Source organism: Aethalodelphis obliquidens, unplaced genomic scaffold (genome assembly GCF_003676395.1).
Source record: "Aethalodelphis obliquidens isolate GAN/ISIS:26980383/991018 unplaced genomic scaffold, ASM367639v1 scaffold3, whole genome shotgun sequence".
Lineage (NCBI taxonomy): Eukaryota > Metazoa > Chordata > Mammalia > Artiodactyla > Delphinidae > Aethalodelphis > Aethalodelphis obliquidens.
The window spans coordinates 21014227-21030681 of record NW_020837947.1 but is presented as its reverse complement, the minus strand read 5'-3'; the positions used below and the strand labels follow the sequence as shown (position 1 = coordinate 21030681).

The window sequence follows — 16455 nt, the reverse complement described above, 5'->3', positions numbered from 1 at the left end:
AGAAAGGTATTGTCTCTCAATTTTGGAGGCCAGAAATCCAAGATCAATGTGTTGGCAGGATTTGTTCCGTCTCAGGGCTTTAAGAGAGGATCTGTTCCAGGCCCTTCTCCTTGGCTTGTAGATAACTTTCTCCTCCCTGTGTCTTTACATCATCTTTCCTGTACACATGTCTATGTCCAAATTTCCCGTTCTTATAAGAACACCAGTCGTACTGGATTAGGCCCACCTTAGTGACCTCCTTTTAACTTGATTATCTCTGCGAAGACCCTATCTCCAAATAATGTCACTTTCTGAAGTACTAGAGCTTCAACATGTTAATTTGGGCTAGGATACACTTCAACCCATAATAATTTATCTTTTAGCTTTAGTAAGAATATATTACATTTACCAAATTAAACACAGTACAGTTAGTTGACCCTTGAACAAAACAGGTTTGAACTGCACAGGGCCACTTACACAATACATTTGACCTTTGAACAACTCAGATTTGGACTGTGCAAGGCCACTTATATGCAGACTTCTTTCAGTAAATACTGCAGCACAACAGATCCTCGGTTGAATCCAAGGGCACAGAACTATGAATTGAGCCCACTGTAAAGTTACAAGCAGATTTTCCACTTCTGAAGGGAGTGTTCTGCACCCCTATCCCTGGAGTCGTTCAGAGGTCAACTGTAGTTCCTAAAGTGTTTTTGTCAGACACTGTTGAAAATCTAATGAAAGCAGTGGACCTTCTCCCCAGGAAAACACATAGACCAATCAAATTTACTATTATTCCAGAAAATTCTTAACTATACAAGGGGTGTCATTGCAGCATTTCATTTTACGCTATTATTATTATTTGAGAAATAATAATCATTTTACACATAACTTTTAGCCATCTGTTGTGCAAATAAAATAGAAGCAATTCATTGAGAAGTAGTTATTATCTAAGAGTTGCCTGTCAAAGGGTTACTTCGTGAAACGTAAGTCAGTTGCTTCATTCTGTTAGTATTATGGCGCTGTCTTCAGTTTATTGAGGATGAATTACAAGAAAGGTAGCTCTGAAGACATTTATATGAATTTTTATTTATTCTTTAAGGAGATTGTAATACATTTTTTGCATCTAGACCTAACAGCAGTCACACTTTATTTCTAATTATTTGTAGCACATACTCTTTCAATGTCTTTTTAAGACATATAACATGTTATCAGTTCATCTGTATTGCTTACACTAGTGAAAATAATTCAGGATACGTGTTTGCTTTGCAGTTCTTAGTGGGCTTCCTCCTTCCCACCTGTGACAAACAGACCAAATCCAGTTATTTCGGTCATGTACAATTCTTATGTTCTTTCTTGTTATATTGGAGGCTACAGACAGTTGGAGGTAGGTGAGGATTAGTTATTCTCCTACAGCCTTGTTGCCAGGTTATCATGAAACAAATTCTGGCTCACATTAAAACATCTATTATCAAGGATAGATAAAACAGTATCATAACTTGTTCTATAAGCTCATTGAAATCCCATTGTCCTTTCTTTGTGCTACAACAGCACCATGCATAAACGATTTACCCAAAGCAAATGCAACAGTATTCTAGATGTAGGATTCTGCTGGCCATGTGGTTAACCCTCTTGACTAAGAATCCTTCGAACTAGCAGCTGAGGATCCGAGACTAAGCCATTCCTAAGGGTTAAGGACTTTCTCGTATATTCTTGTTCAAATGAATATTACTAAAATGTTTCAGCTAACCCAGTATCTTAAACACCAGTCATTTAATCTGTGAAAAGCCATTTCTGATATTCATTTTGCTAGGTTAGTTGAAATGCTTAAACCTTGAACTATGGCTTTTGATCAAATGCTAACTAACCACGCTGGAGTGTTAACATTCCCAGTCAGGACAACTGAATGCCTATAAGGTATGACCAAAATGTGCACATTTTATATTATACTGTCTATACTGAAATGTGTTAAAGTAAATTACAGGCTGTAAGACCCCACCTATATTTTTATATCATAGTGTCATAATTTAGGAATTTTTGTACCCTTTTCACCTTCCCTTTTTCACTTAAGTTTCTAGTTTTAGATGTCTGCTTGACAACCTACCTTCCTTTAATTCTTCCTTTTAAATTTTTTCTTATATTTTTAAAAAGTATTATATTTTGGTTGAAGAAAATGTGTAAACCATAGAGAAGCAAGAAGAAGGAAAAAAATCACCTGCTATCCCACTATTTAGCAATGATCATTGTTTAATATATGTAAGAAATTAAAATCCATCTGTTGTCATATATGTTTATTTACATTAAAAAGCAAAACTTCTAGGATCTTATTTTATCCTCTAACACTATAACATGGATGTTTCCTTAAGTCATTAACTATTTAGCAATGTAGTTTTTAATAGCTACGTAAGAGTCCATTGTATGGCTAGACCATAATGTATTTAAACAGTTCCCTTTTGCTGGACATTTAGAATATCTCCAGTTCACTATTAAAGGCTTGGCCTTACTTTGTAGATTTAATTCCTTTCTGTTTCTTTAGACCTAGTCTTTATGTACCCATCTATCATTGGCTTTTAAAATGCCAGTCTCCTTTTCCTTCTCTTCAGGTTGCAATTCTTATACAGTTCTTTAATTTAGGTTCTTAAAAGTTGTAATTTTTAGCTTTTCACTAATATAAGCCTCATATTTGGATAAAGTGGGTTAAAAATACTGTTTAGAATTTTTAATACTCTAATTAACTGCATTGATATACTAACTTGTTTTAAAAAATAATTTTAGGAATATATATCCTGGGGAAATATGGACAGAAGAAAATCAGAGAAATACAAGAAAGGGAGGCTGCAGAATACATTGCCCAAGCACGACGACAATATCATTTTGAAAGTAACCAGAGGACTTGCAATATGACAGGTAAGACAAAGAGAACTATTTATACATGTATAAAGTTGCTTGATGATTTATATTAATTTGCATACCTCCAGGACCAAAGTTAGAGGAAAAGGCAAAAATGCTAAATCTAGCAAGTATTTACATGATTTAACTGAAATACATCGTTTAATGTGGATTTGGAAAATCAATGTAAATTAATATGCAACATAGATGCTTGTTCATTCATTTTATTTATTCATTCAGCAAATACTCAACAGTACTCAGCACTGGGGAAACAGAAGGTGAACAATTTGGTCAATTTTGTGAAAAAACAAAAACCTGACCTTCAGAGTTTATTCACTAGTGAGAGAAGAAGCTGATAAACAACAGATAAATGACTTTAGGCAGTGATGACTGCTTACAAGAGAATGAGCTGTGTGAGGGGTGGGGTGCTCTTTAAGGTGGGGCAACCAGGAGTCAGACCTCTTTAAGGAAGTGACATTTTGAGGAGAAATTAAATGATACAATGGAGGGAGCCATACAAAATGCTTGTGGTGGGAACAAGCTTGGCATATTTGAGAAATAGCGAAAAAGGCTGTGTAGTTAGAGTAGCATGAGCAATGGAAGAAGAGTGATAGGAGACAGGGCTGCAGGAGTGGGCCTGATGCCATTGGGCCATGTATGTCATAGTAAAGAATTTCTTACATTAACAAGGCACCTAGAGACCTGTAAGTCTAACACAATAGTATACACTCAGTGTTAATCAGTGGTAATAATTTAATCTCCAGAGCTAGAAACCTACTGGGAAGATGCTGTAACAAAATCAGCTGCCCATATTTGAAGAAAACAAGGTGTTACGTTATAATTGGCATAACTCCTTGAAGAATGAGTTCTCAAATCCATGTCAAACTTGTTTTTCTTTGTTATTGTTTGAAGCTTAATGCTTTTCTACCATTTCTTTCAAGAACAATTAATTTAGAAAAAAATTTATAAAGGTGGGTTCTCTTTGTTCAATTTTAAAAGTAGAATATTTTTTCAAGGTTGGAAGAACTTTGTTTTTAGTTCAGTCTCATTTGATAAAGAGGCTGGGATTAAGAAGGTTAAGAGACACATTGCATTTCAGCTGGAGTATGATTTTTTTTTTTTTTTTTTTTTTGTCTGTGCCATGCGGCATGCGGGATCTTAGTTCCCCTACCTGGGATTGAACACGTGCCCCCTGCATTGGGAGCGCAGAGTCTTAACCACTGGACTGCCAGGGAAGTCCCATGATTTTTAATGTTTGAAATAATAATACTTCAATCTATAAAGCAAAAATTAATCATAAATGCTGTGTAAAATGGCAACTCAGATAAGGTACAGTAAGTAAGAGCACAGGCTCAAGGGTGAGGCAGATCTGGTTCCGTTCCTAGTTTTGCCTTGTAATATCTGTGTGTCTTTGGGCAAATCTAAATCTAGTTCTTTCCTCTATAAAATGATCATCATAAAACCCACTTCATAAATGTTTTATGAGAATGCAGTAATTCATATAAAGTGCTTGGTACATAATAAATACTCAGTAACATAATTTTTTAAAAATTACACAATTCTTTAAATCAATATTTAGCATTCAATGTAGTGGTACTACCAAGGACATTTTAATGAATTTTTAAAGAATAAGAGCAGTCCATTTCTTTTTTTTCTTTTCTTTTTGTTTAATTGAATGAAAAATTATTTAGTGCTTTACAGTTTTCAAAAGTTTCACATACATGATTTCATATAATCCCAAAATAATCCTTTTTTTTTCCTACCCCTGTACTGCCCCTGCCCCTTCCCTCTCCCCACTGTTAACCACTAGTTTAAGAACAGTTCATTTCCAGTTATTACTCAAATTTTCAAAAAATGAAAAATGCTGACTTCTGGGATCTCAAAATACATCTTAGTTTGACATGGACCCTTGTGTCAGTTTAGGTGCTCTGGGAAGCACAGCTAAGATGGGATTAGATGTGCAGGAGACTGACTGGGGGGAACACCCATGCAGAATAAAGAGGAGGGAGGAGAAGTAAGCAAGGAAAGCCTTTAGACCACCATACAGGTCTGATAGTTGTGAATAGAATGGGCAGAGGAAGGAAGGTTAGGTAAGAAGAGTCTCTGAGTACAGCACGGTTTTAAGAAAGTTTTGGCAGGCCAGTCGGGAGTCCTCGAGCCTAAGTTCCCTGGTAGAGGAGTCCCTCAGGATCGGCCTGCTTTAGTATCCCCACCAAGCACTGTCATTGGCTGAGAGCGGTGTAGATCCAGAGGGGTGGCAGCAGGAGCTGACAGCTAATTATGCTCCTCCCAGCAGAAGATACGAGCGGCACATTTCCATGACCATCACACCCCTCAGATGAATGCACAGCTGATACAGGCAGTTAGAACTAAAATATGGTGCCCACTAAGAGCCAAAGTATAGGTTCACTGAAAAGATTTCCAGATTAGCTTTCTGATATGTATTGATAATGGGGTTACAAATCATATAATTAAATTTCTATTCTTTTGAATAAGATGTAATGGACATACTAGAAAAATTTAGTACTTTTAGGTAAATATAATCAGTTTTTTAACCCAAGAAGTTGGCCCCAACTTGAAAGATAGTATCTAATGGAATGCTTCTGTGCCCTGCCCATTGTCTCTACCATCTTCATGATTTTACTAAAGATTTGGGAGAAGTGCTTATTAAATTTACACATGACACAACGCTTGGATGCATAACTGACACCACAAATGAAGTTTGGGGATGCAAAATAGTCTAGTCCCGTTTAAGTGCTAGACTGGGATAAAAGAATTGTTCTGCATTAAAAGTCAATTGTACTGATACAGAATTATCCAAGCTTGCTTAAAAACAGGAGGTATGAGGAAAGATTGGGAATTCTAGTTGAACATAAGCTTGTTATGAATCAGAGTATGATGTGACTTCTGGAAATACTAATCTAATCTTAGACTGAAGTAATAAAGTCTGTGGTTCAGCTCAAAGGTAGTTATAACATGCTCTGTGGTAGTCAGAGCAGAGGTCCATTTCTGCCTGTCACATGTTAAGAAGATACAAACTGGCATGTGTCGGAAGAAGCCAAGTAAGGATAATAATAAAAAGAGCTAACACTTGCTGAGCATTTCCATGTGTAAAGAAGCACTGTTCTAATGCCTTTTATCCTTAATCCTTACAACAGTCTTGTAAGGTAGATCCACTGTCATCCCCAGTTTACAGATGAGGAAACTGAGGCACAGAGAAGTTAAATAATTTGCTCAGGGTCACACAGATTCAAGGCTGGTGAAGGGTTGTCCTGTGATTTGTGGTTGGACTGGGGGTGTTTATCATGGAGACCAGGTGGCTAAAGCAAGACATGAAAGCTGTATTCAACTCAATACAGAAACATATTTGTTCAGTGTTAGTACAGATGGCTAGAAGAGAAGAATAGCCTTGTCTTTGATTGAGTATGCTGAAGTGGAAAGTCAGAAGCTCTTATCTCTCAGGAGAAGTATTGAAGAGATTCCTCTTAAATCATGTTGTCATACCACATAATCTTTAAAGTTCCCTACTACTTTTTCTGAATTTAGGACTCTAGTGTTGCTTTTTCTTGGTAAGATAAAATACCGTGTTTAGGCTAGATATACATACCACGGACACTAAAAGAGAAACCACGTTTTACATTGACTGAGCTGCTACTTTAGTTAGTGGTCTAAACAACTTAGGTGATTTAATCATGTATCTTGAGGAAATGTGCTGAAGCTACACAATGCAGCACTGAAATAAATGTTTAGAGTAGGTTAAAAGCTGAATTTTCTATTGAAAAAAAATAACATGGATCTTGTCATTAATATCTTGCCTTGTCAAGAAGTAAAAATCATACACTAAAGTTTTACCTTTTAGAATATGGCATTTGTAATCTCTTGATATTTTTTCATTTTGTTGTCACTACTTCTTTAGTAGTTTTTAAATTTATGTATGTACATTTCACCAACATTTCTTATACCATGCATAGAGCCATAAATAAATAACTCCCGTAAATTACATGCAGTCTTTTTTTCCATAGAGTATTATATCTTATTGTATCTTCATGTTGGTATTCGAACAATAGCCATTGTCAAAACCAAAACTACAACTCGGCAGCTCTTAATCCCTAGCCTGATGCACTTTTGTCTAGGTCGTAACAAATGCCTGTTGCTTTGTAGTAGTTAAGAAATAAATGTTTTCTAAAATTAGAAATAAAATGTGAAGCAAGAAGTATAGCTAAAGACAAAAGATCATTTTATTGAATCAGAAATAAACATTTATTGTAAAAGATCTGGAAAAAAAAAAAGAATTATCCATAGTCTGTAGCCCAAAGACCAACACTGTTAACATTTGGTAATAATTCTTCCCATTCTTTCTTCTACGTGTACTTGTTTGCATCACTATGATCATCACATGTATATGCATAATTTTGCTTCACATGAGCAGATAAATGATTTATTAGTATGTAACTGGTTTTTATTCTTAATAATAATTTGAAAGCCCTGACCTTCCTTACCAACCCTTGATAGTTGCTAGTCCTGTCATATAGCCTAAAACAATGTGCATTTCTCAGTGAAGGCAGTCCTATCACTTGTGACCTTTTTAATTTTCTGTTTGTATTATAGTGCTGTCCATGCTTCCAACACTGAGAGAGGCCTTAATGCAGCAACTCAATTCTGAGAGCCTTACAGCTCTGCTAAAAAACAGGTAAATGCAAGTTACAGCCATTCTCATGTATACATTGCACTGAAAATTTATAGAATGTAACTGAAATACTTTTCAAAAGTCTTTGTTTTCTTATTTTTCTTTCTATTTAGAGCTTATAATAAATAAGCTCATTTAGAAAAAAATATTTACTTACGATATCATTTAATTAATATTTTGTCCATTTATTTATGTTCTACCTTGGTGTGCAAAGTATTTAGGGTGACAGTATTTGTATGTATTCTGGTTTTCATATGAAGAGATCTTCTGTCACTCTGACACTTTTTCAGAAATTTAATTACGGAGTACTTAGGGAATGTGTTCCTGAACCAGATGTTGTGAAGCGACAGTAATGTTAAATATTAAATATTAACTCTTTAATATTCTTAAAGAGTTTACAGTGTACTAGCTAAAGCATGTGAACATACATTTTAAATAACTAAAGCATATGAACTGACATTTTATATCATTAACAAAATGAAGTACAAATATAACATGAACATATGATAATGATAATTTATCTTACCATGACAGTGTACTGTGTACAAAGCACTTTCATACATAGGACCTTGTATGTGGAGAGTAGTGTGTATTGGAGTATTGTAATTTAGTGTGATGCTGTGTTAGTTTGAGAAGACTTCCAGAAGGAAATGGCTTCTTTTAATGAACAAGAAGGGGGGTGGAGGGGAATGGTTTCACTAAATATATTTTAATCATTGTGGCCTTATCGAAAGATATTCATTTTCCTTGTAATCATCCTCCAGTAGTCAGGGGAAAGAAAGTGCTCTTTCTGGGGTGTCTCTTTGTGCCAGGCCCAGTGCTAGATACATTACTCCCATTTAATTTCCACAGTATCCTTGTGAGGCAGACTTTTTTTGACATCTTTATTGGAGTATAATTGCTTTACAATGGTGTGTTAGTTTCTGCTTTATAACAAAGTGAATCAGCTATACATATACATATATCCCCATATCTCCTCCCTCTTGCGTCTCCCTCCCACCCTCCCTATCCCACCCCTCTAGGTGGTCACAAAGCACCGAGCCGATCTCCCTGTGCTATGCGGCAGCTTCCCACTAGCTATCTATTTTACATTTGGTAGTGTATATATGTCCATGCCACTCTCTCACTTCGTCCCAGCTTACCCTTCCTCCTCCCCGTGTCCTCAAGTCCATTCTCTGCATCTGCATCTTTATTCCTGTCCTGCCCCTATGTTCTTCATAACCATTTTTTTCTTTAAATTCCATATATATGTGTTAGCATACAGTATTTGTTTTTCTCTTTCTGACTGACTTCACTCTGTATGACAGACTCTAGGTCCATCCACCTCACTACAAATGACCCAATTTCGTTTCTTTTTATGGCTGAGTAATATTCCATTGTATATATGTGCCACATCTCCTTTATCCATTCATCTGTCTATGGACACTTAGGTTGCTTCTGAGGCAGATATTATTAACTCCATTTTGCAGATAGGAATTTAGTGCTCAGGCAGGTTACGCAGCAAGCTGGAAAATTTCTTTGAAGACATTTTCTGTGGTCAGACAATACCTCCCAAAATAACAGTGAATTTATATACAGTTGGTTTGTGTACTTTTTTTGGATGGGGGTATAAATTGTAATTTTTTTATTAGAAAACAAATATACAGCTTGGAATGGATTTGAAGCAAATTGTGTCGTAACAGTTTTTAAGTGGCTAAAACAAAGTTTAAAAATCAAGTAACAGGGACTTCCCTGGTGGTCCAGTGGTTAAGAATCCGTCTTCCAACACAGGGGATGCAGGTTCAATCCCTGGTCAGCGAGCTAAGATCCCACACGCCATGGGGCAACTAAGCCTGCGCGTCGCAACTACTGAGCCTGCACACCACAACTACTGAGACTGCGCGCCACAACTAGAGAGAAAGCCCACACACACGCCACAACAAAGAGCCCACGCACTGCAACAAAAGATTCCACATGCTGCAGCTAAGACCCAACGCAGCCAACAATAAAAATAGATTTTAAAAAAATAAATAAAAATCAAGTAACAGTAAAAGAAAAATATATGAGTACCTGGATAATACACCCGTTTTGCAATAGTGTAGCTTTTAAATACATATTATTGACTGTCCATAATCCACGCAAAGTTACAACTCTGCACTTCAACAACATGATGACAGTCCCTAAAGAAAACTACTTTAAAAAAGGCATAACCTAGATATTCCCTCATTCAACCAACTGATCAGGTTTTTTAATCTGATTAAAGTATAATGCTAGTGATAAGAATTTTTTCCTTAGTTTCATGATTCTTAGAGGCTGACACACTTTTACTACTACTTATGGATGTAAGGTTTGGTTTATAAATTAGTTCATGTGATTATATAAAGAAGAAACATATAGAAAAATAAATTTTAATTGCCTTAAGTTTCAGTCTTACTGAGAAGGCAAGACAAATGAAATAAGTGAATACACTTTTATAAAAGCAACACAGAAACACACACATTAAACATAAGTGGGATTCTTTCTTGGTAACCCTGTTTCCCGTAAGGCCCTACATTCCCTGTGTTTTGGAGGATTTAAGATAATTAAGATAAGGTCTCTTTCTCTCTAAGACTTTGTCATCCAAAGGAGGAATTAGATGAAATAAATTGTCATAATTCAAGACATACTATGGTTAGTCTGTGGTAAAAAGTAAAAGCAAAATGTGGGAGAAAATGTGGGAGGCTAGAGAGCAAAGGGATTAATGATGGGTAATCCTGGATAGCTTTAAAGAAAAGGCGTGAGCCCTCTTCTCTTTATAACACAGGATAATTTTTTAAATTCTTGGAAGGGTAAGATGCACAACAGTTCTCCTCATTGCCTGTTTCCTCTTTAAACATCTCTGTGTTATTTTTTCTTTCCTTTCTTTTGATTTGAAATTACTATTTGCAGTTTGGGGGCTGGGGGAGGGGAGAATGTCCATTTGAGAAGTATTTGCATAAAGAGACGCTTGAGCCCTTACAAAGTGTGATTAAAGTAAGGCCTCCAATCTTATGACTGCTTTTGTATTGGTTTTCAATCAACTCCGGCCTCATATAAGCCTGTCAAGCAAGTTAATTTTCTCCTTGAACTAATTGTGATAATAACTAATCAGAAATAAATGAAAGGTTTGATAGTCTTATTTTATCAGTTTTATAGTAGCAAATAAACAACACTGCCTTTAATATTTGGCATTCTTATTGATGATTGATAATGGCAGTGTAGTTTCAATGGCAAAGGATCTTAAACATCCTTCATCACAAGACAGGTAGAACACTTTGAAAGGATTAGTTTAATTCTTAAACATATTTTGGTAATATTAAAGAGTCTGATTGTATTTAACTTGAAGTTGGTTTCCATCAGACAAATCATTTGAAAGGAATCTTGGCCTAGAAAGTACTTTCCTCTGTTCTACATTGGTCTGGAATCAGAATCTTTAAAACAGATAAGGTGAATTTTTTTTTTCATTTTTTGTAAATGTATATATTAAAAGTGATTACCACAGTCAAGCTAATTAACATATCCATCACCTCATGTAGTTACCATTTTTTTGGTGTGTGGTGAGAACACTTAACATCTATTCTCAGGAAATTTCAAGTATACGAAAGCATTATTATCAACTGTATTCACCGTGCTGTACATTAGGTCTCATAACTCAATTAAATCTACTTTTAAGTCTGATAGTGGTGAATGTCAACATGAAGAAATGTCCTGCATGGCTATAATTCGGTCCTGTCCCACCAAAATCATGCCCAGTAAGTACAGTTTCCAGACAGACACCCTAGTTTGCCCTTCCACAGCCTGCTGCTGTTGAGCACTTCCTGTGTTAAAATTTTGGAACCACTGTTTTCTTATCTTGTTTCATTTAGAATTTCTATAAGAATCACTTTGAAATTTATCTTAGATAACATTCAAAAGAAGTGATTTACTTGCATTAAAATACCTAACCCTTGAATTGTGGTTGATTCCCAGTTTAATATGGGACTAAAATATGGTGTTCTGCCACAAGGCCTGAACAGTAGCGTAAGGTTGCATCAGGGCCTGGTAGGATTTTCTCCATATATCTACCACACTTGTGCCATCTAGGAAAGGGACACCTGAAGCTCTACAGTCTCTCCAGTGCCAAAGAAAGATAAGAAGCTAGTAATATCCCACAATTGTAATGGTAACTCATTGTCTGATATAATTATAAAGAATATGGGATTGTATTTTTTGTATCTTTGTGGTTTTTTAATTTGACTTTTCTAGTAATTCATTTTTATTTTATTTTACCAAACTGTTCATCTGTGACAGATTAGAAATAAGAAAAATACCTGGTCCTACCACAAAGGTGATTTGAAAAGCCCTGAACTTCATCCACATAGTATACACACACAGTGAGTGGAGTACTATGCCATGGTTTTTAAAAAAAAAAAAAAACAACGATGGCTACTATCTCTATACTATTATGGAATGATCCCCAGGATATATTGTTATATTTTTTTAAAAGATAAAGGAAAATGTGTATAGAATGCCACCATTTATCTAAGGGGGCAGATATGAATATATATACATATTTGCCTATATAAAGGAAAACAATGGGAAGTTAAAGTATATTTTTTTAATAGTTACCTATGAAGAAGAAAAAGAATAAAGGTGGGTAGGAATGGACTTCTTTGAATATACTGTGTTATATAAATTTGAGTTTGGAACCATATAAATATTTTACATATTTATAAAACTATGTTTGGTGTTTAAAAAGCAATGTTTAAAAAGTAATAGTAAAATAAATGAAATTAACCCAAATGCGTATCTAGTTGGTGTTGTAATCACAAAAAAAGAAGCTATGCCAAGTGACTTTAAAATAGAAATTTGAGGGCTTCCCTGGTGGCGCAGTGGTTGAGAATCTGCCTGCCAATGCAGGGGACACGGGTTCGAGCCCTGGTCTGGGAAGATCCCACATGCTGCGGAGCAGCTAGCCCCGTGAGCCACAATTACTGAGCCTGCGCGTCTGGAGCCTGTGCTCCGCAACGAGAGACGCCTCCATAGTGAGAGGCCTGCGCACCGCGATGAGGAGTGGCCCCCACTTGCCGCAACTAGAGAAAGCCTTCGCACAGAAAGACCCAACACAGCCATAAATTAATTAATTAATTAATTAAAAAAATAGAAATTTGGCTGTGTGTTTTTAGTGGGATATATACTCTTAGAGCATACAGAATTGAAAAAAAAAAACTTAAACTCTTTTCACTGTTGCTATTGCTATTCTGAGACTGTTGTCCATAGAGTGAGGGATGAAGCAAATTAGTAATTATGTTAGTTTCACTGATTTCTAGTGTGAGCAAAAAGAAATACAGATGTAAGAACAATGAGATTGTTAAAAAACCCAGTGGTCCTAATTTTGAATTAGAAGTATCAATATGAATTCATGATGTATTTTATCTCTTTGAATATATGTTCATATAAATAAATAAATACATACATATATTGATACTTACTAGCTTAGTCTACTGAAAAGGCTTAGAAATAATGACCTACCCAGTAGCAATGAACATCCTTAATCAAAGGATTAAGTCTCAGACTACCATTTTCCACTACTAGGAACCAGGACTCTCAGAGAAATGGATGATTTCAGGTTTGCAGCAAGAATTGAACAAGATGAACCCAGAACAGCTTTTTATGTCAGAGAGCAAGGAAGTTGTCAAAGACTAAAAGGGGTCGTGTCAAAAGGACTTCGGAACTAACCTGAATAGTCCCACAATAGTTAAAGATGGGCAGTTTGAACATCAGTAAGGATAATAGCTACAGTGGGTAGAAACACATCAAACACACATTTAAATGCATGTGTTTGTAATGATACTTGTAAACAAAAAATACTTCATTACTTACCTTTGAAGAGTTATAGAACCTACTGCATTATTTATAAAACAGTAAATAAGGGAAAGAAATAAATATTCCTGCTTTTCCTGTATGATTTTATAATATGCATATGCTCAGAAGGAGGAGAAAGACTGGAAGGATATACACCAGGATACTATGAAAATGGTTGTTATTATCAGTTACTGAAATTACAGTTGTTTTTACTATATTTTATGGGCTTTGTTTTCTGCAGTTATCCTGTGATAAAATATAATTAAGTATAGAGCTGTAAAGTTCAAAGTTTTCTGTTAGATTACTTATATTATTATTTTCTGATATTTTTCTTTAGGCCTTCAAACAAGCTAGACATATGGGAGGATCTGAAGATAATAAGTAAGCCTGCGTATTCTGTGCAACAGCACAGCCTTAAAATATTTTTAATGGGAAATTTTTGTACTCTATTATGTGGGTAACTCTTCTTTACCTACCTCATAGAGTTTTTTTCAGATTAAATAATTCTCAAAAAGCAAGTAGATCAATGGTCATAGAAACTACTCAATAAATATTAGCGGTGGTGGTGGTATTGTTATGATAATATGTAAACCTGTCCTAGACTACATATATGCATATTAGGTACTGATATCTACAATATATACTTTGAAGGAAGTTTTTACTCCAACCCAGATAGTAACTTTACTTTGATATTGTATGCAGACTTTGATTAGCGTAAAAATTTGTAGCAGAAAGCTGCCCTAGAAGAGATGTATCTTCATGTCTCAGAACTTCATACTGTCAGTTATTCCTGTGTTTTCCTATCCATTCAACTAATCCTTATCAACTGAATCATGCTTAAACTTTGCCTATTTGAAATGAACTAAACTTTTGTACTACCCTGTATTTCCTTTCAGCTATTGTACTTTCTCACATCCATTGTATAATACAAAAGATTTCTACATTCCCTGTCTTTCCTTCTTCACTCGTACTCACTCTTTGACATACTAGAGCCTGGTTTCCAGTCGTGTATCTCCACCCAAGCAGAGGTCTCAAGCATCAGTAGTAACTTCTGTGTTGCTAAATCCACTGGACATTTTCATCCTACTAGACCCCTCCACAAGAGTCAACACCTTTCTCTCTCCTCTGTTTTGAACACGCTGTCCTAGCCGGGTCTCTGGGTGTTTCCCTGTCTTTGTGTACCTTCCTCCAGCCCTTTAACGGGCTTATCCTTTATCCTCTTTTACCTGCCATTGACGGCTGGAGCTCTTCCATGCTCAGCCCTCTTCTCTTGCTCAGGACTAGCTCCCTGGACAGCTCTGAGTTCTGAGGCTGCAACACTTAATGCTTCCCAGTCCTTTCTTTTTTTCCTTTCTAAGCTAATAATATATAACCCTTCACTGAATATATCCGTTATTGTTTTTTTTGGTTATTGTTTCAATTAAGAGATCATTCCTAATTTACGATAAACATTTTTTAAGCAGATAAACTATGAAATGTTTTGAATTGATATATTTTTGTACTTGAAACAATTACAAATGTATTTTTAAAGTCATCTTATGAAAAAATAACTGTAGGAATGGTTTGTGATTTTACACATTTGTTTATATTTTAATAATTAGTACCAAGTGGTTTTCTTTTCTCTGTAAAGGTTTCACAAGAAGTATCGTAGCTGTGTACAGTACTTGCATGCTGGTGGTTCTTTTGCGAGTCCAGTTAAACATAATTGGTGGATATATTTACCTGGATAATGCAGCAGTTGGCAAAAATGGCACCGTAAGTTTAATAGACTTCAGTAGATATTGCCCTTTCTTTCAAGAGGTTCAAAATTTAACCAAATATTATTTATTTGGTAAATAATTCATATAGAATGATAATTCATATAGAATAAATATCTTTATATTTCATGTGATTATAAACTTTTAGCATTATTATTCTTCATATTTTGAAGCTAGGCTTTTTGTTATGTTAAAGAATAGTATTTTTCCTGTTGTTCCAGGTCCTAAAGAATCTCAGCTCAAGTTATAATGAAAATATTATTATTTACTAATAATATTGGGTACCTTATTTCTGTTTTATACAGACAGTTCTTGCCCCCCCAGATGTCCAACAGCAATATTTATCAAGTATTCAACACCTCCTTGGAGATGGTAAGATTCTTATTCGTGACCTGTAAACTAGTTCTGATTCATTCATTCGTAGTATTGAGGAATTGAAAAAGTCAACAACGCTTTTATGTTTGTTTTTGCTTTAATAGGCCTGACAGAATTGATCACTGTCATTAAACAAGCTGTGCAGAAGATTTTAGGAAGGTAAGGCATTTTGCTTTGGCTTTTCTGACTTACTGATTCTGATGAATAAAAGAAAAATTCGAATTGTTCTAATGAAGCTAGTGATTTGACAAATGGTGGTCTGCGAAACTCTTAACCTAATATGGACACAGCCCTGCGGGGTTACATTGTGGAATCCATTTTCTTCATCAGTATCAACCTTTTCATACTAAGGGAAAAGATTTAATGTTTCATTGTTTATTGATTGATTTCCAAACAAACCAGAGATATTTGGGTCATGAGATAAAAAACCTGCTTTTAAAAATCTGTGTCTGAGGCTTTTAACTCCCGTTCATACAGTGGGAATTTTCTTGTGAAATCTGCAACAAGATTTTTCTTGGTCCTTAACGGGTAGCTGATTTCTTAATCTACTCTAGTGATTTCACAGTCAGCAGTTTCAGGTTTGACTGGTTGAAACAGGATCTCAGGTAGTAACCTGTTAGGGTAAGAGTGTGTATAGGATGTGTTGTATAGTTTCAATTTATCCCAATTCCCTTTTCTCTGTTTCTAGTGTTTCTCTTAAACATTCTTTGTCCCTTTTGGACTTGGAGCAAAAACTAAAAGAAATCAGAGATCTCGTTGAGCAACATAAATCTTCTTCTTGGATTAATAACGATGGATCCAGATCTTTATTGTGCCATTATATGATGCCAGATGAAGAAACTCCATTAGCAGTTCAGGTGCTTCATTCATAACCATTTAACCAAACGAATTACTCTTTTTTTTTAAGGTTTTTTTCACTATCTCTTAAAA

The 16455-nt window shown here is 35.4% G+C and overlaps 2 protein-coding genes across 4 annotated transcripts in view; one reads left to right on the top strand and one right to left on the bottom strand.

Moving 5' to 3' along the window:
- FUCA2 (alpha-L-fucosidase 2) overlaps positions 1-16455 on the bottom strand; it is a 60583-nt gene that overhangs the window by 3655 nt on the left and 40473 nt on the right. The gene's annotated exons all lie outside the window — the stretch shown is intronic.
- Positions 1-16455, top strand: part of PEX3 (peroxisomal biogenesis factor 3) — a 36545-nt gene that overhangs the window by 5514 nt on the left and 14576 nt on the right. For both annotated transcript variants that reach the window (XM_027084760.1, XM_027084771.1), the window contains exons 2-8: positions 2752-2883; positions 7474-7555; positions 13731-13774; positions 15024-15148; positions 15456-15522; positions 15630-15684; positions 16214-16382. In XM_027084760.1, the coding sequence (XP_026940561.1) occupies positions 2752-2883; positions 7474-7555; positions 13731-13774; positions 15024-15148; positions 15456-15522; positions 15630-15684; positions 16214-16382 (674 nt within the window). The remainder of the gene's footprint in view (positions 1-2751; positions 2884-7473; positions 7556-13730; positions 13775-15023; positions 15149-15455; positions 15523-15629; positions 15685-16213; positions 16383-16455) is intronic.